The following is a 22,678-nucleotide window of genomic DNA, read 5'->3' on the forward strand; positions in this document are numbered from 1 at the left end:
CTGAATAATACATATGACTCAATTCCTCATACGATGTAATTCATAAAGACCTAATTTGTCAAATGATGGAGAATTTCATTTGTAATGACTTAATGTTGGATTAGCTTGAATTTTACTAGTTTCGACTGTAACTTGCATTCTGCTAACAGGTGCGACTGTATGAATTTAAATGCACCTTTTACCAACCAAGCAGATGTATGCTTCTGTGGCTCAGTCGATTAACAGACGTACTGGCGTTCCAATGATTCTCGGTTCAAGTCGCGTCGGTTGCTATCAGCATTCTTTTTTTATTATTATTTCAATGAATTTCATGCCATGGAGTTTTAGACACAACATTATATGTTCTTCCACGTAAATTCGCGTGAACTGCGACGCTCCATTTATGTGCATCTAATAAGATGTAAAATCACAGGGTTTTTTTAAGTGTGTAGTTAATAGTTGATTAATTAAATACACATCTTAGAATAAATTGTTTGTAATCTCAGTTTCTCTTGTTTTATCTTAGTATTAACATTGCCAGTGTTAATCAACTGAGATTAGTTGCATCCACCAGCATGTAGTTTTTTGGTGTAGAGGAGTGTGGTGAACAATTGCAAAAAAAGAACTTTGTTTTCCAAGTTGATTTGTGTTTAAAGTGGCATGCATTGTTATTAATCTGCAATGCAGTTTCCACAATGTGAAATTCTAGAACAAGTAGTTTCCAAGCACCGTTATGTAAACTCAATTGATTTTGAATAAGATCAGAAAGATGACACTCGGACAGTCCCTAATGCAAGTGTTAATGTGAATTAAGTGATGGTGATTCTGCCACACCCAGTTTGTGGTACAGACTTGATTCCATCCGATTATTACTTGTTTCGACCGATGAATGAGGGTTAAACACACGTCAATTCTGGGAAGAGAATCTAAAATCGGATTAATTCGCTTGCGGGATTTAAAACACAGGAATTCATATTTTGATCCTTGATTGACCGAGCCTTTACTTGGAAAGATTCTTTCTGATTGTCATTATAAGATGAGGCTGTTACATCGTATTGGTCATCTTTTGACTAGGCCAGAAAAATGTAATTTCGTTTAATTTAAATCAGCTAACATATTTTTCTTCTTCTTTTTCAGGTATTATGAATATCAAAACATTCATGCGAAAAATTTTCAAATTCGTAAGTAATGATTTCATATTGAAATAACTGAAATATTCTAAATGGTTATAACCGGATCACAGATATGCTTAGAAATCGCACAACAACCCAATCATTTGACGAAACTCAGTTTTTAAAACAGAAATGAGTAATCAGTGCACACCTTTAAAGTGAAATCATCGTACATCGTTCTTTGTCGGTCAGTTCAAAATGAGTTCTCATTCTTTCTGCCGTTGCGGAACCACGTTGCGGAGGTTCACTGATAAGGCAATAATTGTGTCCTGATTTCTATGATGGCTCATCAATAGCCATCGCGCTTGCTTATGAGTCTATTCTGGGTAAAAAGGTACTTGTGTCCAGTTGTAAACCGGTAATCATCCTATCATATAGCCGGAATGGGTCATCAAAGCAATTGGAGCTAAGTGTACAGGTCAACGGTTTCTAGCAGGTCTTATCGGCTCAAAGCTTTGTCGGCAACCGGTTCCTTGATGTTCCAATACATTGCGTTTGAAGCGTCGTCGTAGTGTCTAGTAGAATTACGATTGGCGGTCTATAATGAGTGAAAATCTCATTATGATAGCAAGCTTCAAAGCGTTCAAATGAGTTCTTTCAAACGAACTTTTCCGTAGACGCAATTGTTTAAAACTTGAGATGACTGGTTTTCAACTACATTTACTAAATCTTTGAAATTATTGTTGTATTGGTAGTTATTAACGCATCAATCGGTTAAATTTAGCCGCCCTAGCTGATCCGGACCTGATAAAAAGCCTCAAATCAAAATCAATCCTTTTCCAGCGCTCCGATCCGAATTAACGACAACTCCTGAACACACCAACACAAGCCCTCATCCGTTCGCATAAAGCAACAAATAAAAAACACACACAAAATGCCCGGGACCAGTCAATAATTAATTCCAAGTCACACCTCTTTCGCGTCGTCATCATCGTCGTCGTCGTGCAACAGCGGAGACGGCAAGCCCAACCCGCGATCGTATCCGTCAGTCAGTCCGGGCCAGACTTCAAAACTGACTCATCGCGCGGGCTCGGGTACACGGAATCCATACACGGGTATTTTTCAACAACCAGCGCAACTCGCGCGCGCGTTCGTCTCTCGCGAGCAATTTAACGAGCGCTAATAACTCAAACCCACTTGGCGGGGTGCGCACCGGCCAACCATCGATCGCTCCGGGGCAAGTTGGCGGTACCGATCCGGTTACCCCGAAAACGAAAAAAAAAACGAAACAAAATAAAGCCATAAAGTGGAGTGGCACCTCGTACGCACACCAGCACACGGAAGTACGTGAGCCCACCTGGGGCTCTCACTCTCCGAGTTGTCGCAGATTTGGAAGTTGTCGCGAGTCACGGTCGGTGCCTGATGTTGAAAGCTGATCGAAATGGGAAAAAAAATCCGCGCTCACACACTCGACAAGTCTGTTCTTTTCTTTTTTTTGGGCTTCCCCTCTCCGAATTCCAAAACACATGGAAGGGGAGTACGCGCGAGGTTGCGTGTTGGTAGTTGTGTATGTGGCGCGAGATTGTCGCGCCCGGCACGGATTTTGATTGGTCCGACTGGAAATCTTGATTCGACAAGCTTCACTTCTTCGTCGTTGTTGGCGTCTTGGCCGTGCGGAGGTTTTTGTTAAATTGTTACTGCTACACGCTACAACTCAATCTCCCCCTTGATGCCGGCACGGCAAGCGCACTGCGTTGGTACTTGCGAACACTTGGAACGCAAATTTTCGCCTGTCCGGAAATGGCGACGGGCGTGGTAGAGTCCTTTTACGTCAATGGCGAGAAGTCATTCCGGGACCAGCAGGCATGGAGGTGAACTTGAGTATTAAATTGCTAATCATACGCTGTCATAACCGACGGGTGACGGCCGCCATAATGTTGATCGGTGTTTTGCCGTTGTGGACGGCACCGATCGATGGAAAGCCACTATTTGTGGTCAGCTTACTGAGTAAACTGTACCAAGCTGAAAGTCGATCCCACCGATCTGTTCAGATCGTTCCGAGCGGCGACTATTGACTAATGGAGACTCGCCGTAATCGATAGTTTGTCAACCGCTTTCAGGGGGCCGAGGAGGTTCCTTGGTTCAAATCAGAACGACAAGTGCGCGAGGACGGTTGACATGACGGTTTTGGAGGATTACGCAACTAGCCGTAGTTCTGTTGAGCCGAGCTGACTGTGGAGGAAATTGGAAACTCTCACCAACCGGCAACCGAACCGGGGCGGTAGCGTAGAGGCTAACTGAGTCGTCGATTGCGGGTTTCGCATCGAAACCGCAAGCCGCGCTGGAGGATTGTGTAATGGCACAGTTTTGGTTGTCACTTTGTTGGGTTGGTTTGATAATTGAATCCATGATGCAGCGCGCGCGCGGACGGTGCTTTGCGGTATTGAATTCAGTCGAAACATCTGCGAGGAGCAAAGCTATTGTGCACAAGGAAACTAATGTTTAAAATTGATCGCCAATTGTACTCGAGATTGTCAAGGTAACCACACTTGTACGTGTACAATGGCTTCAAAAACGAAATAAAAATTATTTCGAAATTTCAGTATATAACAAAAATTTTTAAACACCAGTCCAATTATATTTTTGTAAGATGACGCTACGAACGAACATGAGTAGAGTTCATATTTGATAGTTAGGATATGAATGAACCTTACATACTCACTAAAATTATCATTGACATTGATTGACAGGTATTAGTGATTATTTCTTATATTCATTTCGCTTCAATGTCAATTTCAAAAATGGTTGTCATCCGCACTGGCCCGGGATCGCGGGTTATTGCCTGAAGTCTCCAAGCCCTGGAGGATAACTTCCGGTTCTCCGGACGAACAAAAATTTCTGAGGGCGAACACTAGATTCTTCTAGTCAATAGGCTGTCTCTTTATGTATTTTTATTTGCAGGGTAGTTTAATTGGCAAAACAATTTCCCCGCTTAGGAGCAATCTACGGATTCGAGATTTACATTACATAGTTGCATTTGAATGCCATTTTTTTCAATCTGTTTTCCCCGTTAGATACTGATACTGAATTTAAAACTAACCCAAGACGGCTCTACATCTTAACAAAACAAAAACAATTTATTAAAAGTTTATTTATTACTTCGTAATAAAAACAATTAAATGGTTGTATGCAAAACAAGACCGAGCACAATTACAATAAAAATGGAACAATTCTATGGTTCCCATGGTAAATTCTAATAACATTGATTCTATTCTATTTTGATCTTATCCCCCAAATTTTTACATTGGGAAGTTTTTGAATAACGTCCTTTAACTGGAACTCAATTTTAGATTCAAACAATCTCCCCAAGTAGCAAATATTGAATTTATTAACTCTTCTCGCAATGATTATGCGATTGTAAAAGCGCACGTTTTTTGTATGATGTGCAACAAGTTTTTTGTTTCATATGTTTCACAACAGTAACATTTGCTAAGTGGAAACCGGAATTGAAACTGCTCAAATAAGCTTGTCATATAGTCAGTTGAAAAGCCGGATGTGGAACTTAATCCATTCAGGTTTTTGAGTTGGTTTCACAAGCAGTAATATGAATGAATTTTACATCCCTCACTAAATCAACAAGTCAATTGTCTAGCATATCCCACAAAAATAACCGATCTGAAGCAATTGTGAAGCACGTCAATTATAACAAGTTTTAATTGCTACCTGGACAAATGAAACCATTTTATTTTATGATAATAATTTTCGAGAAACGTACAAACTTATTATTTTTATAAACAGTGAATCGATTCAAAAGAAGGTTTTATAAATTTTTACCTAAAAAAGCTAAATAATATGGCAACAATACAAGAAATAAAACATACCGAAATCCATTTCGGCGAAAGGGTCTTCTCGATCGATGAAAGCGCTAACTCACGTTTTGTTGACCTAAAACTGTACTTCTTAATTCTATATACGTGTGTATTGTATTAGATTGATTCTATATGCGTTTGTATGGGAGACGTCGTCGCTTCCGGCGGTAGGTCGGCGGCCAACTCAGCCACCTTGGCATCGGTTATGTGGCTGCGCCACATCAATTATTCAGGAGATATAATAACACAAAAAATGATAATATGATGTAATCGAAATAACCCTTTCGGCGAAATGACCTATTCGGCGAAACGGCTTTCTGTGAAGTAATCAGTGCACACCTGTATGTGTGAGGCAGGGCAACTCATTTATAATACTAAACACGGTAGGCCGCTTTAATAAAACAAGTATCTATGATTATCATCATAAAACAACTTTGAACTAAATTCATTTGCCACCGTTTACTCGTATGTAAATGGAGATTAAAATATGTACACTACCCTATTTTGAGGCGTACTATTTTGGAGTCATACTTTAGAATCATGTTGAATGTGACAAATCCATCACCAAATCTTCGAGATACAAGCGCATCAAATTAGAGTCGGAAAATCTATGACCTGCTAGTTACCGAAGAATCAAAATCACCAGCTAATTGGTATTCAATATACTCAAGTGAACACATACCATAGTGTATATTCATCAACACACAGCACACATACAAAAGCAACTATACAGCGAACGAATGTATGTAACTTTCAGTTTTGTCATCCACTCACCAGCCAAAACTACTTGCCTCCCTCATAGCCAAGCGTTAACTGGCAAAATATGTATCGGTGCATAACCTTATAGATTCGGTTTTGTACGATAGTTCGTACTGCAAGTCAGACGAAATGATGACATAATTTCGATAGGATATGATTGGTCCGTCAAAACATAGGTCGATTCAAACTATTGAAATACTTAAACGACGTTACCTTGTAAGCTTAAGTTAAATGTTTCCTAATCGATTGGTAGTTGAATTATATAAATCCATCAACAAATGACTGAGTTTTAAGCGCTTAAAATATGACAGAAAAAGGTTACGGGATTTGCTTTGCATTTTTTAAATTGACACCCAGCCCGATATAGTGAAGAGTAAGGCATTTTTAACGCCAAAAGAAGGTGAGTGGGTAATGTCAGAGACATAACTGGATGTCGTGAATATGAATAAAATTGACAAGCTTTCTGTACACTTCCAAATATCAGTTAGTTGATCGATTGTGTGAATTGTGCAAGCATTTCCCTCCATAACTACTAAAATTTGAAACGATACACCTACACTAAAGTACGGATAAGTTACATCAAACGTTCTGATACAAAATTAAATATTATGAAGTAATTTTTATCGTTTTTTATAATAAAATAATGAAGCAAAGAACCTTCTATAAAGGCGTTCGTATTGCAGAGTGATTAGTTAAATTCGAATTTCGATGGATGCCGTTGACTTCCGTAATCTATTTTCAAGCTGACCTGTAGTTCGTTTATGAGATACTGATATGGTTGGCGAAGGTATAGCGTTCACAACTGATTATAATCTTCCAATGAACAACATATTAATTCGCTGGGTTGATTAATGATACTATATGCCTATAAATCTATATGAAAAGTATGAAATATATCTACGGCTTTCTATATTAATGTTCCTATCAAATACGAGATCAATATATGTGCCTCCAATCGTAGTAGTGAAACAGCAGATTTTATATCTAACTTTATATACATGCTCATGAAATCAATGTATTTAATATTATCTTGTTTTAAAGCATCCCCCACAACTATCGTCGGCGTATTTTTTAAAAAGTATATTATATAATTAAAAAAAAAACACGTTTTAAACAAATGTGGAATTTTAGTGATGTTAAGATCTTAAGTATTTCTTTCCTTTCGCAACATGTAGATCTGTATTTTTCAGAAGACATAAAATACAGAATAATCTGTATATGTGGCAACACTGTTTCACACGGCATACTTCGAAACGACACCCATACTAGTATAAAAATGTGTTCTCGATCCATACTTTCATTTTTGCAATGCGTAAGAGCGTTTCCCGTGTCAATTGAATGTGTTAGTGACGACGAAAACTTGTTTCAACTTCTTTTTTTTCTATATCTGATGCTTTTGGTAGGAAATGGAGAAAGTCCAATTAATTCTTAATGATGATTTGTGGAACTGTAAAGTGCCTTGAATTATCATGACCAACAGGATCTACATTTAGACAGAACTAAGATGGCTCTTGTCGTTTACACTCGGTAAACTCGTCCAAAATTTGACTCGGAATAAATTGTGATTTTCAATTGGATTCCAACCTAGATGGAACAATCCATTTCGGGGGGAATCGGTAGGTGCATTTGTAACTCACAATGAATTCCGACTCAAATTCCGGGCAACTGAACTGAGAAGCGTTCCCATGACGACAGATGACTTCCACTGGGAGGCTTTCTGTGTGTGCCCGGTTGCGACTGCGATTTCTTCGGCACAATTCTGCTGTTCAGCGCTCGCTTCATTCCAAAATCGTGAGGTCTTCCATGTTTCTTTCCCGTATGTCTCGCTTCGACAAGTGTTGCTCTGAAAATGACGGAAAAAGTGGAATGTTCATCTTTTATACCGATACAGTTGTACAGCAGCAGATATTTTGTGTGCTTTCGCGTTCTGATTGGCTGGTGATGACATAGGTCAAATCAGATAGGATTTTTAATAGTGTACCATTGAAACACTTCAATGTTGTTGCAATACAACATTTCAGAAAAGTTTAACAACTGAATATTTTATCATAAAATTATGATCATATTTGCGATGACATGTATCAAAAATTAGGTTGATACGTTAGATATAACAAAAAATAATCACGATCAAAAACTTATCACTCTCTCAAAGGGTAAATTTTGAAAAGGCGCTCCATAGTAAAGTAAGTCGTTTTCACGACAAAATTAAGATTTCAATTGAATATATAGATATAAATCGGTGCTGTTTATTCGTTTCCTGTGTTCCTGTGCTGGTGATAAATTGCGACTAGCAACGTAACTATTTTGCTTCTGATAATTTATTGTTATTTCGCATGGAAAATATTTCGAAGCATTAAAAATACATTGAGGAGCACAAAGGTTCGAAATTCCCCCCGTTTCCCCATCGATGAGGCTAATAACTAATGGTTCAAAGTTCTCTACTTTCTCCTACTTATAACAGTTCAAGAAAAGATATAGTTTGTAGACTATAGAGTGTCCAGAGTGAGAAAATTCATCAACTAGGACAATGATTGTCAAACAATGATCAGATCGCTTTATAGTCCACCAGTAGATTCAACTCACGATGAACTTCAGTAGCTTCTTTTGCACACAAAAACATTATAATATTTATTATCGAGAACATTGTTCACTGTACGCACAGATAAGCAAACACCTGCTGAATCAAAATATCACCTTGAATAGTAGTTAGAGTAAATCGACTATGAAGGTGTTATGATTTGTCAATTTTGAAAAAAATGGTCATTACTTTTTTATATACCTGGTGAGTATTTTGTTTACATTTTAACAACCCGAGTTTTTTCTCGAACCATCTTGCCAACCCTGCTAAATTCGTGGGCTGTTTACCGACCCAGTTACAATAACAAAAATTCAAAACGAACCCTTTGTAGAGGTTATGTTCGAGAGCAGCTCAGATATTATTAACAAAACTGATTCATTAAGTTTAACGATAAATTCCCTTACAATGGCAATCACAACAATCTCTTGGATAAACCTTTAATCCATTCTCTAGTAGTAATAGGTGATCTGCAAACTTCTTCCTAATTATCTCAAAAATCTCCACCTCTAGCCGGACAAATTCGCAAACCACTCTCTTCTTTCGCTAACCCAAACACCGGGAACTTCTCGAAACGAAACTCGATATAATGTTTCAATTTCCAGACGCTTTCCCCAAACGAAATGCACTGTCCGGAACCCGGGCTGTTGCTTGCTCTACTTTTCACCGACCGTAGTAGCAGCAGCAGCAGGAACCGGAACGAAATTTATGATTATAGGTTAGGTTTCCAATAATTCCACTTTCCCGTGAACTGATGCGCTCACGGATGGAAGTAGGAAGCTCCCGATCCCCGTCGTCGGTCGTCAGCGGAGATGCCTTCCGGCGATGCTCAACACGTTAATAGGAAGCCAAAAATTTTCTAAGAATAGTCTTTCCGCTCGTATTTCCAGGACAGGCGCATTCCTTGGTCGGCAAGCGGTCTGCCCGTTCAAGGCTTGGCGGTTGGTACCCTACCCTTTTGCTAGAGCTTGTTGTGGACTCTGGTGCTCGCCGCTCGACGTGCTTTCGTCACGATGACAACGGGCGCGTATTTTTGGAGCTTTCCATGGCACCGGAAAAGGGGTGGAGAGGGGACAAACGGACGTAAGCTGGATGATAGTGGTCGTCATCGTTCTCTCGTTTAAGTTCTGTGGCAACAGCAGTACGACAAAGACGACAACGACGACGACGACGACGGATGCCCGTACGTTTCCGCTCTACTCCCCAAAAGCAAGACCGCGCCACGGCATTGTAAGAGGAATCAGAAGAAGGAGAGACGTATTGTTACGCAATCTGGCGGAAATTTACATAAAATTAAAACCCGATACCATCTCGCCGACAGCCACGGTCTTCATCTTTTCGTAGTTCGGGCCAGTGTTTGAACGCGTGTCGTCCTGGGAAAGTGCACGGAACCGCAGGAATACTGCAATATGGTGCTTCCTTTTTCAAGTCAGATGCATCGCCCGAATTGGTCGAAGTGCAACGTTGCGAATGGTTGAGATGGCTGAAAAGGGGGATGGGGAAACATTTGATTGATGAATAAAATATAACGATGATTCATGGTCAAACGAAGTTTTCTTGACCAGATGGGACACCAGGTTGCGGAAGCCCCGAAAATGACGATCAAATGATCTCGAGATGTGATTTATATTGATTTTTCAGAGCTACGAGATCAGTCAACCTGAAAATGTCTGTATAAATCTTGATACCAGAAATGTTCAACATGTATAAAGCTGTTCTCTAGATAGTTTAATCTATATCTGATTGATCTATAGTAATAAACTAAAGGAATAAAATTAGAGGCTAGTTCAATTTTGCTTGTTGGGTAAAACGTCGAATGCTCAGAGTTTAACAAAATAAATAAAAATACAGCAGGCATAACTGTTGGAAAAGATATGCAATTCATGTTCCAGGAAAACGGATATCTCAGTCTTCAAATATAAACGAAAGCTGTTCACTGTCCGACGTTTCGGCCTTTGGTGTAGACCTTCTTCAAGGAAAATAAATTCTATCGTTTATAGTCAACATGTCGATGCCTGACGATACGTTGTCTGGTCAATTTTAGATTATGCTTTTAAAAAACGATAGAATTTATTTCCCTATAAAAAGTCTTACACCAGGGCCAAAACGTCGGACAGTAAACAACCTTCGTTTAAATTGTAAGACTGCGACAGCCGTTTTCCGGAGCTCCCACAATTATCACCCCAGTCGAAATAAAGCATAATTTCACGTTACTACTGAAATTTTCGGGAATTGTTTGATCCAACATTAACATCAAAACCGTGAGATTTAAATGTAACAAATTGAATCGTCCGGTTTTGAACACTAATAATTCAGTTGTTCGAGTAGAAAATTGCACCCTTTATACAAGTCAGATGTTTATCAACACTCATTCTTTTTTGTATTTCTCTATTAAGCATCCCGAGTAACATTTTTAGCTTTTTCTGCAGTTCTGGCTTAACGATAGCCAAATATTTCTCGAAACTGAGGGCAATTGTGCTGTCGATTTCGATGAAATCCAGCCTGTTCTCACTATACCATTGGAGAGCCTCTGAACTAAAGTGACAGCTATTCAAAACTTTACACGGCTCGTGTGTACTTCGATAACTAAAAAGATATGTTTTTTGGCACTCTCTAGGGGTTGGAATGCGTAGACTCAAGTGTAAGGAAAACTAAAGTTTTATGTTTGCCGCTACAAATTGCTTCCCAATTCATGAATTTTCTCACGAGCTTACTAGTATACCCGCAATTAGCAATTTGTTTGAGACATCTCTGTGAACTTTACATAAGGTTCTTTCACATAACTGTGTTAATTTTATGGAAGAACTGTAACACTCTGACCAGACTTCTCAAACCATTCGGTGGACATTTTTTGTTGTATCCGGGCATCGCGTTTTTGCTTTTGGCTATAAGGCTACAAATTTGCAGTGGAGTCAGTTGGGAGAGTATAATTATCTAGTCCGTTTTTGCCGAAGCATAATATTTTTACAGAACTCTTTTCTGCAATCGCAACTTTTACAATTCGTCCTAAATCTCAATGGCAGCTTGATTCAGTTATGCTCCTCAGTTCATTTGAAATAAATTATTTCACCACAACTGCAGATACCTTGCCAAATCAGAATCTTTTCACAAGCTTAAATTCATTGAAATCAAGTCTTCGGTCCAGCCAGCTCTAATCCTGCTCAAAATCCGTATCGTTATCATTTTTATCTCTCACCAGAAAGCAATAGATTATCAGGGTTTACGTTTTTACTCAAGTAACAATTATTGTTACGGTAATTTATTGGTGACTAGTTTGCAACAAAAACTTTGAGGGATTGTTACTAACATCTAATCACTTGTGCAAATCAAAAAGCGGTATATTGGAGATTAGTTAAAAATAAGTTGTCATGCCAAAAAGGCTTATCATTCCTTGCCATAAAAATAAGTTGTACTCAATCAAGCTAGTCAAAACTAAGTCACCAACGAAATTATTAACATTAAATGCATCCCGAATGATTTTCTACCAGCAATTAAAGAGCAGCGTAGTATTTTAAACTATAAATTTCTAATGATGTTACAACGACTTTTAAACTGTCGAACGAAAATCATTTTTATTTAAGTGGTTTTGTTGCTCCTTCCATCAAAACTTTCATATAAAGATATGAAGAACAAACTATGAAGTTACTCATATACACTTCGAGAATACCATGGGATATTACATCTTATTAGATGCACATAAACGAAGCGTCGCAGTTCACACAAATTTATATTCAAGAACATGTAAAATTGTGTGATTTGTAAATTAAATGGCTTGAAATCGAATGAAATAAAAAACAAAAGATCGATATCCCCGTCCCTGTCCACCATCTTCATTGGAACTAACAAGATCTTTTTTTTTGTCACTAACCTTTTCGTTCCCCCTTCCCTGTCTCTTCACCATCTCGATGGCAACTAATTAGATCTCTATCGTTTTCAGACATTTTGTTCCCACATCCCCTTTTTACCACGTTTCCAAAATATTTACTTTTTTTTTCATTCTCTTCCGCAACATCACCATCATCGTCCACGGAAGACCGCTCCAGTCGAAAACCAGCATGCGGGGCACCCGCCGGGCCTTCGTAGCCTGGGGGTGTTTCTCGCGGACCCACAAGGACCGAAGGATGCGGCCAACATGGATAGTCGCCTGCTGAAAGCTGAATACTCGAGAATCCGCTACCCCGATACTACATTACATAATTATGCTATTCTAGTTTTAAGTTAGTCGTAATTAAGATTAGTAAATACCCTTGGCATCTTAGAGCTTAAGCAGTGTGGCTAAAAATTATATTATAATATTGAATAAAAAAAAAGATCGATAGCAACAGCGCGAATTGAACCGAGAATCATCAGATCACAAAGAACGTCGGTTAATCGACTGAGCCACAGAAGCACATATCTGCTTGATAAATAATTGATACATATAAATCCATGCAGCGGCACTGAGTAGCCGAGTGCAAATTACACTTGGAGTCTGTAAAATCCTGTATGAATGTTATATTATGCGGCCTTTGACAAGTTAATTTTTATGAATGGTATCTGTGTATGGTATGTACAGATATGTCACTTGTAAAATACATAATTTTTTTCTGTGTACGTTCCAAAATAGTCCATGTACACCAAACTATTATTGGTTATTATTTTTAATCTTACAATAATGAGAATTAAATTAATGACGCGATGGATGCTCAATCCATATATCGTTTCTTAGTTCTTGTGGTAGAGCCTAGAATGAAAATGACTTTTCAGTGGCTTATTATTGTCGAAGAGTACAAAGTTAGATTGAAACCGGTACAATTCCATTGAATCAGCTGTAACAAACGGTGTCCGTCATCGTCCATCGATACCTAAATTTGATGTACTGTTTGAAAATTGAATGGCTAAAAATTCAATGAAATATAAAATTAAAATATTGGTAGCGACTGGGACTTGAACTGAGAATCATTAGATCGCAAAAAGTGTCAGTGTATCGACTGAACTATAGAAGCACATATGTGCGTAACAGGTAAATGATGCATATAAACTCATACAGTTGCAGTCCCCGTGAAAATTTTGTGAGAAATATGTAAAACTCAATCAATCCTGTCGATAAATACAATTGGTAGACAGAAAAATGAGCTTTATCTATGGTAAAGCTACCTACTTTGAAATATTTACATCCTAATAGATGCACATAAAAGGAGCGTCGCGATTCACTTACATTCACAATTCAAAATATATAAGGATAGGTCATATCTTTTACTTCACAGTTTATTAAGCTAAAGCTTGCATCGATACAGACGCAAAATTTATTTTTATGTGTTAGTAGATGTGATGTTGTGTCACCACCGAAGAAATTACGGCACACTTGAATTTTCGTCAAGCGTAAATTTCATTTTTTCTGAGAGTGTAATGCTGCATAAAAAATGAATTTGAATTGATGTTACATTGAATGGTTATAGTTATAGCTCATATACACTTCCGTCCTCACTATTTAAGTCAGCATAGAATTTCCGTTACATTTAATTTTCAGTTATTTTTACAGTGTAGTTTCAATAAAAATGATATTGTTGATGAATTGATATTCGTAATATTTATGGTAGCTTTTCCTGATGCCTGTCTTTCTTACAATGAATTAAATTGAGTTTTATGACCTCATAATACCATTATACAACTTTAACACATGGGCTGAAAAGTCCCGGGCCTAACAAAGAGAACACGATTTTTTGGTTCAAATTAACTTTATTCATCCACGTAATCTCCATCAAGAGCAACACAATCATTCCAGCGCCACTCTAACATATCAATACAACTTTTTAGAACGATTTATCTTTTGTCTCAAAACAGGCCTAAGTTTCAGCGATAACCTCTTCATTCGTCGGCGAATGCGCTGATACGCTCACATCCACCGTTATCTGGCGAATACGGTGGATGTGAGAGATATTCAAAGTTCAATTCATGTAGTTTTGCCATTGTTTTTATTGACTCGTGTTTGGTCGACAGTGGGCAAACGCGGTACCCACTATGAACAGAACTGTCCCAGCGCCGGGATCAAAACTCTTTCTATAATGTTTGAATCCATTTGATGCAAACATTTCATTTAGGCGGGGCAGGTCGAATCGAACGGTGACCACGGTGACATGTATACGAAATGGGTTATCGGTTTGTTCAACACCTCCCTGAGTCCTAGATTAAAGTTATTTACATGTGTAAACAATGGTAGGTCAGATGGGTCCCTAGTGAACTTTAACAATCCTCTCTCTTGCGGAAAGTTGAATGCAATACCCAGCAAAAATTGAAATTTTACGGAAACCCTTATTTCATGAGGTAACTCAAGAACGAAATTTGCTCAAAATGGACTGGACCTGTAAATTGCTAGATCTTAGAAAACTTCGTGATGATTTTGAATGCATAAACAGCAGAAAGTGCCCAACCACCAACATACTTTAACTTCATCGATTTTACATCCATCCAGCCGCGAAAAAGCAAAAAGAAAAAAAACGTGCGGTTGCTCCTTTAAAATTTTCTCCCGCTTGCCGTAAACCTCGGTGGCCTCGGTTCGCGTATCAGTCAGTGAAACAACTGGGAAAATCAGCTGCAAAAGTGAGAGTTTTCCCATTTTGATTTTTTACTCGTTTTCTTCCGTTACACGGAATTCTTCTCGCCATACCGCAAGTACCGCGCTTTATTATGTATATTTTTTTAAAATTTATGCTTTTCCTATGTACTCCCAGCGAAGGCCCGTCTGTCGGTGGCGAACTTGTCAAGACTCGGCTGCCGTTGTTTTTTCGCGCGTGAGATCCTTTCGCAGCGTCTTATGTATTCCGGTCGCGAACAGTTTCACCCTCGTGGAGGTCCTTCTGTTTCATTTTATTTTTTCTTATGTTTTTACTCGCCAAACTAGGGCAGATACCGGCCGAAACAGCGGTACTACTTTCCGACACGGATGGAAATAGCGCGTATAGTAAATTAAGTTTCAGCCAAAGCAAAGCGAGGAGGCCCCGGCTGCGATGCGTTCGGAATATCCCGGCACTGGTGGTGAAAGTGAAAATGTAAGAATTTGCTGTTCCTTTGTGCCGGGAGGATGCTTCAAAGCGGCCGCCCCGTGTCTGATTGTGAACTCGCTCGTAAATAAATCATTCGCTATCGATATGGGATTAAGTGGGAAGATTTGCTCCTCCGGTTTTTTACTTCATTCTACCACCCACCCAGAAGGTAAGATCATCTCCCGTTCGTTTCTCTGAAAGGTAAATATTTACTTTCGACGAGCGGCAATCGATTCTGGTTCCGATTGAGGACTTTGGGAGCTGTTCTGCAAACTTGGCTACTTCCCTTCGAAATTCGCGTTTGATCTTTATTTATGTGATCCGCCGGGAAGATGTACCATAAACAAAAAGCGCCATCTGCAGAGCGGACCGGGATGTGGACTTTTCGCGTAGATTCGAGATCAGCAGAATTGTATAATAGACACAAACCGCGAAACGCGCTGCCACGGTTCGAAACCTGCAATCTTCTCACGATTAATTCTGTCTGGTTAGTTTTATTATCTTTCCGTTCGGACAGGACTATTCCCACTCTTTCGGGCTGCCGTGATGCCGTTGGTTGGTGGAGGACCGACGTGTACCGGCAGTCAGCGAGTAGCATCACAGGAAAAGACATAAATTTAAATTAAATTCAATTGGTTTGGTCCTTCTTGCTAGCTTCCATCTTCGAGACTAGATTCATTGCCAACTGATAAGAATCGACGAACGCTAGTGCCATAAGAAGCTACGGCCGTAGATCTGACCGGAAAGATTACCTCCGGGGTTTCGATGGAAGTTGTACGGTTGGATGGTGGTTCAAAGATTCAGATCGAAGATTCTGCAGCAGAATAGTAGTGTACAATCAATTTATTTGTTGGCGAGATGGTTTATATTGCCATCGTCGGTAGAGGTCGACTTCTGCTTCGGTCCGGAATGGACTCACTCATTGAGAAATGTTCATATTTTGGGGGTCCATCGTAATGATTGCAGGGATCCAATAGACAAAAGCATAACTGAAAAATGAATGTCACAAATTTCTGTACTAAGCTGTGTATGTATCAAAAATTCTAATTCCAGAGATAGCAGAACCGATTTTCACAAATGTAGGCTTCAATAAAAAGCACTATTGTGCCACTCCATCGAATGAAAAGTCCCGGGCCTCTCACAGAAAAGACGTGAATAGTTTCGAACCGTGTATATTTCTGTTGAGAACAAGTCGCTAGATGGCCCAATACCAAATTTCATGACGCTGTGGAAAAAGATGAGTTTCGTGTCCTGCGGTACGGATTGGTCCACCATCCCTCGTATTCTTCAGACCGGGCGTCCAGTGATTATTATCTATTTCCAAACCTGAAAAGGTTTCTTCAGTGAAAGAAATTTTCGTCGAATGTTGAGGTCATTACAAAAACGGAAGCCTATTTTGGACGCCTTGACAAATCTTTTTTTTTTTCAAAAGGAATCAAAATGTAGAATATATGCAGTCAGAAACTCCAAAATCGAACGTTATCATTTTTCTCGGATATGACACCGATTTCAACAAGCTGCAATTGGATTGATTGATTTGGTTCAGTAGGCTACTATTGAATTTGGCCCGTTTCTGAGTATCGTATCCAAAATTACACAAGAAATTGTGTTTGAAATTTCTTGCCGTTCCGATTTGTAAGTTATGTTAGTTGAAGCCAAAACATTTATTTTTGTTTTCTTCCAAGAACACCATATGATAATATGAGCAAGGTTATGAAAATGCTTTGGCATGGTCGAATTTGTCAACTCCATGAAACAGCTAGCATCGATTCAAACGTAGACACTTCGAAAAAACCCTGTGGTTTTACACACAGTTTAAGATACACATAAATGGAGCGTCGCAGTTCAAACAAATTTACGTATTAATGTGAGATTTAACAAAAAAAATTCTTTTGGATTATGAGGTGACCAAATTCTTCATACGATGGAATTCCTGAAGACCTAATTTCTCAAACAAAAATTTTATTTGTTTGCGACTTTATATTGGATAAGTAAGTATTTTACTGGTTTCGACTATAAATTGTATTCGGCTAGCTAGTGTGTGCTTCTGTGGCTCCGTCGATTAACGGACGTACTTTGTAATCCAACAATTCTCGGTTCAAGTCGCGCAGCGGCCCCAATCAGTATTTTTTTTCGCACAATATAAAATGTGCTTGAACGTAAATATGCCTGAACTGCGACGCTTCTTTTATGTGCATCTTATAAGATGTAAGATCACTGATTTCTTTAAGTGTGAATTTCTTATAAATTTTCTAAGTGAGATTAAAACTGTTCACTTTTCCTTCGAATTCGTATAGTATTGCTACCAAATCTGATAGAGGCGTACAGTTCAATGCAAACGAGTGTGAATTTGCACAACTAGTTTACGATACTAGAATGCTTCGAAAATGTATGTACTGCACAGAAAATTAATTAATTTTACAGGTGACATAATTCTGCAAAAGATGCAATTCAAAACTACTTAACTTGTCAAATGATGCAATATTCCTTTCGTACAGAATTTCACAGGCTACAAGTGTAATTCGCACTCGGCTACCAAGTCCCGCTGTACGGATTTATAAGCATTAATTATTCATTAAGCAAATATGTGCTTCTGTGGCTCAGTCGATTAAATGGTGAGCTTTGTGATATTATGTTTCTCGGTTCGAGTCACGCTGTTAATATAGCTCGCTTGTTTATTATTTCACTCGATTTCAAGCCATTTAATTTTCTAATCACATACTTTTACATGTTCTTGAATTAAATTTGTGTGAAATACGACACTCCATTCATGTGCATCTTATTAGTAACAATCACAAGATTTTTTCTAACTGTGTAGATTTTTTTTGAATGTATATGCACTTCGAAAACTAAATGTTACACCGCTATTCGTAGTGTCAGTAGAATCGTAGCACCAGCCAAGCACTGGTTCTGTACACTCTGAATCGGCTGCGAAGTCTATTGTAACAGAAGGTCAAATTCCACTACAGGAATGTAATACCAAGGCTTTGCTATTCGCAAAAGATAAATAAAGCAAAATATTTTGCCATCTTTACTATATTTTTCGCTGTTTCGTCCATCAATCTTTCCTCTTTGTCTGATTCTCGTTGGTACCAATGAAAAGTAAAAAAAAACTGAGTTCAAGACAGCTTCAGTTGCTGAACACAAACCCAAAATAAATCATATTCTGCATTTGAAATTTCGTTCAAAGAAATTTTGAATCATGCCTCGACCAAGCATACCAACAAATGTTTTAAATCCAGTTTTCTCAATTCAATAAACTCCGTTTTAATTCGAATGTGGGACTTATCTTTGTTTCCATTATGGCAATACTTTTCAAAAATGTAAAAATGAAAAAACTTGAAATCCGGGGTAAAATAAACGATATCTAATCTGAAATGCCTGAAATATTGATAGATTTCCTAACGTTAATAATTTAACCAGACTTAAATTTGTGTTCCTATCGTTCAGAAATTATTTTAAGGACAGCATTTTATGAGTATATATATTTATTGCTTATTAGAAACAAAATGAAACATTGTAAACGTTTTGTAAGGATTTAAGGGTAATGCTTTTTGTTCCATCAAAAACATCTCTGTTCTAGATATCCAGATTTCGTGGAAGAATTATTTAAACATTCATATTGCATGTATGCTTATTCAATCCATTATTCGATTAAATAATGTATAATTTCAGTCCCACTACTTTATGAAGTCGTCTGTGGATCTTCCTTTCGACTAAAGTTCAGCTTGCGATGAGATCTCGAGACAAAAGAACCCGAATACCAAGTGCTCATAATATTTTTTCCTCGAATTAGTACATCCACATTTAAGCTGGGTATGAATAAACGATATAATAATATAATGATAATAATACATCAACATTTGAAGGTATCGAATACCAGCTTGGTTGCGAACTTTTAGCTTCATACAAGATTGAATTAAAGGATGGCTTTTTTGGTCATTAGTTGCTTTTAAAACATTTGTTTCACGTTAACGGCCAACGTTTCGAAGGTGTATTCCTTCGTATCCAGGGTGAAATGACGACACATATTTTTCGTCAGGTAGGTTGGACATAGACACCCCTAAATACATATAGCTTGGTTTTCCTGCAAATACTGTCCATAACGTTCTGAAACCTTCCGATACACGTTTGACAACAGCCAGGAAGGCTGAGAACAGAAAGAAAACGGATTTCAGGAACCATTAAAAGTGTGCGAAAATGAATCTACTTTTGCAGAACTTTCGGTACGTACTGCGCAAAAAAAAATAAAAATGTCTAGAAAAACTTTCGTGCATCGACAAAATATGAGGTCGTTCAAGGTGAAAACAGTACTAAATCGTAATGATAAACAGAATGTGACGGTAGAAACTCGGGCTCGCTTGTTGTATCGCGAATATTTGACGAAGTTTTTCTGCGTGATAATGTAAGATGAAACTCATGTGCTGAAAGACTGTATACTGCATTCAACTGAACATCGTAGAGAAGAAATTCATTACGAAGGAAAAAGCCAAGTTTCCATAAAAATATTTGGTTTGGCAGGCTATATTCAGCTGTGGTCTTGCAAGCCAAAGCGATTGTCACCATTTCATCGCTGCCATGACGTTCCCTCGCTATTATGATGAGTTTTGGCATCTTGTCTCAAAGCCAAATATGTTTTGAAATGGTATAAAGCAAATGGAGTCCATGTTATATCGAAAAAAGCGAATCCACCTCACTGCCCGAGGTTGTGACCTACCGAGCGGTATCGGGCTCTCGTGAACTCTTGTGATATATACACAAAACTACAACTATTGAAAAATTTCGAAAATCTTGAACAAGAGCAGCTGAATTGGTTGCAGAGAATTCTGCACAGACCCCAATGGCTAAAGTAAACTCGAAAGTTCGTTATTTTCATCAGAGATGTCTATCTCCTCTGTGTGACGAAGAGCAAGCAAAATTTCTCCCCTCGCACTGACAACTTCAGGACATGGTGTCTACTAAAACGAGAAACGTGTATCACTGGATGCGATAATATGGATGAAATCGATCTGTTAGAACTCGGAAGCTATACTGAACTGCAAGGAGGAAACATTGTGTTGCCATCGGGATACAGTTCTATTTTGAAGCCTCTTTGTGATACATTGCCGAATGACAGCATTGTCCTTTCATGCCCGGTCAAGACAATTCACTGGAAACGGAAAAGCCGACCATCGAAAACCAATGACCATACCGATACAATCCTCGAAGAGGATGAAGATGATATTGACTCGGACGATTCCGACAAAACAGTAACCGAAGTACCAACTGGCGACAACGTCGGTACTAGTGATACGTGTGAAATTAGCTTAAAGCACTGTACGTCAAACGTTCAAATTGTGTGCGAAAATGGCACGGTTTATGAAGCGGACCACGTTATCTGTACTATCCCGCTAGGGGTGTTGAAGGAGTGCGGTCAGACAATGTTCCTGCCCAGTCTACCACAATACAAGCTGGAATCAATCGATTCCCTACTGTACGGAACTGTAGATAAAATCATTCTAGAGTACGATAGGCCTTTCCTGAATGCTAAAATCAGTGAAATCATGTTCCTCTGGGAGCAAGTCGATCCCGATCCGGACGTCGACCAGGAAGAATACATTAAGCTGAATTGGTTCAAAAAGATTTATTCCTTCTCCAAGGTGTCCGACACGCTGCTGCTGGGTTGGATCTCCGGGAAGGAAGCGGCCTACATGGAGAGTATTTCGCACGAAGTGGTAGCCGAAAAGTGTACCGAAATCCTGCGAAGATTCCTCAAAGACCCGTTCATTCCCAAACCAAAGCGATGTGTGTGTACCAGCTGGAACAAACAGCCGTATAGTCGTGGTTCGTACACTGCTATTGCGGTCGGTGCGTCTCAGGACGACATCGAAAACATTGCCCAGCCGCTGTATACTAGTCCACATCAGGCCAAGGTGAGTTGGGGAAGGAATGCACATTTCCTAAAGGCTGACTGAAAGTAACTTGGTACGCACAAAAAGATCTGTTACAGTTTACAGTTATTCTATCAAAATTTTAAAGTTGCAGCATTGAAAGGTTACATTTCTCCAGTTTGAACGGAATGTCGAATGTTCCCCTTGATGGAGCCCATCAACGCATTTCTTTCATTGTGCCACAGTTGCTGGATGTTGTTGATTGCTCCGTCACTTCGTTGAAGTCACTGTTTAGAAATTGCCCTATTTTTTTATATCGTTTTTTTTGTATCCGACTTTTACCTAATTATGGTCGTTAACCGAGTTAAACTAAACCCTATATTTTACGATTGGTCCGAGTTCCGAACAATTCGAAGGATTCAATATTGATCTTCTTGGCAACAGTACTCGCATATGTCATGATGGCGACACGTTACCCTATCAAAAACATCCAATCTGTCATCTCGACTACACTCTTACCAGCCGCTTCCTAATTTTGGGTCAAAACCTACCCAAAATCAACTAAAGTGCATCTCCACAATTTTAGGTTACGAGTGATGAAATTCAGGTAAATGTAAGTTTACCCAGTGTTATGCCATAACAAAGCACGCTACCCTTTTTTTACGATCGAGTCAAAGTCAAGTGAGTAAATAAAGACCTATTTTTGGGTAGCCCAAAAAATAAGTGATTTCTCAAATAATAGGAAAAAATGATTTTCAGTGTTTTTTTTATGTGGAACACATCTTTATTTTCTATATAGGCAAATCAGAAACTCAAGGAAAAATTCACGTAGAAATGTGGTCAGGTTTTAAACACTTACAGCTCAGTATATTTGGTATCAATAATTAATATTATTTCATTTATTGATTGGAAATATTTCAAAGATTCGATTTGATTGTATCATATCACGTATTTTCAATTATAAATGATTGAAATTTTGATTAGTAGCGAGCAGTGTCCTATTTTGTCTGCTAAAAATCTCCGGCATACCGGATTTCCCTGCCATAGAAGACGGTTTTGATGGAGTAAGCGATATATCAATGGGAAAGCATCGCTCTGATTGGTCAATCGATGCAAAAGCGAAGCTGTTGGAAGCACGAGAATTTATAAATATAAGCGAAATTATAAATCTGTATAAAATGTTCAAAACGACGAATGTAACAATGAGAGATTCTCTTTGTTTACTTTCTCTTTCGATTATTGCGAAATATCCCTGCTTTTTGCGGTAATTTCTTCAGTTCAGATTAAAAGATGATAGCTTTAGTTATTATTATCGGTAAATAATTGGAGAGAAGGATTGCTAAGAGTACGGTAATAATCGAAAGAGAAAGTAGACAAAGAGAATACCTCATTGTTACATTCGTCGTTTTGAACATTTTATACAGAACTAATGTTTCAATCCTACGCGTAGTATGCTAGAGGTAGGTTGTTGCTAGACAGCACGACAAAAAGT

At 38.6% G+C, this 22,678-nt stretch overlaps 1 protein-coding gene across 1 annotated transcript in view; it reads left to right on the forward strand.

Annotated features, from left to right (window-relative positions):
- LOC131428702 (spermine oxidase-like) overlaps positions 1-21,298 on the forward strand; it is a 108,879-nt gene extending 87,581 nt beyond the window's left edge. The window contains exon 4 of the mRNA XM_058592747.1: positions 20,179-21,298. Coding sequence (XP_058448730.1) covers positions 20,179-21,270 — 1,092 coding nt within the window. The 3' untranslated portion in view covers positions 21,271-21,298. The remainder of the gene's footprint in view (positions 1-20,178) is intronic.
- The last annotated feature ends 1,380 nt before the right edge of the window (positions 21,299-22,678 follow it).

Source organism: Malaya genurostris, chromosome 2 (assembly GCF_030247185.1).
Source record: "Malaya genurostris strain Urasoe2022 chromosome 2, Malgen_1.1, whole genome shotgun sequence".
NCBI classification, from domain to species: domain Eukaryota; kingdom Metazoa; phylum Arthropoda; class Insecta; order Diptera; family Culicidae; genus Malaya; species Malaya genurostris.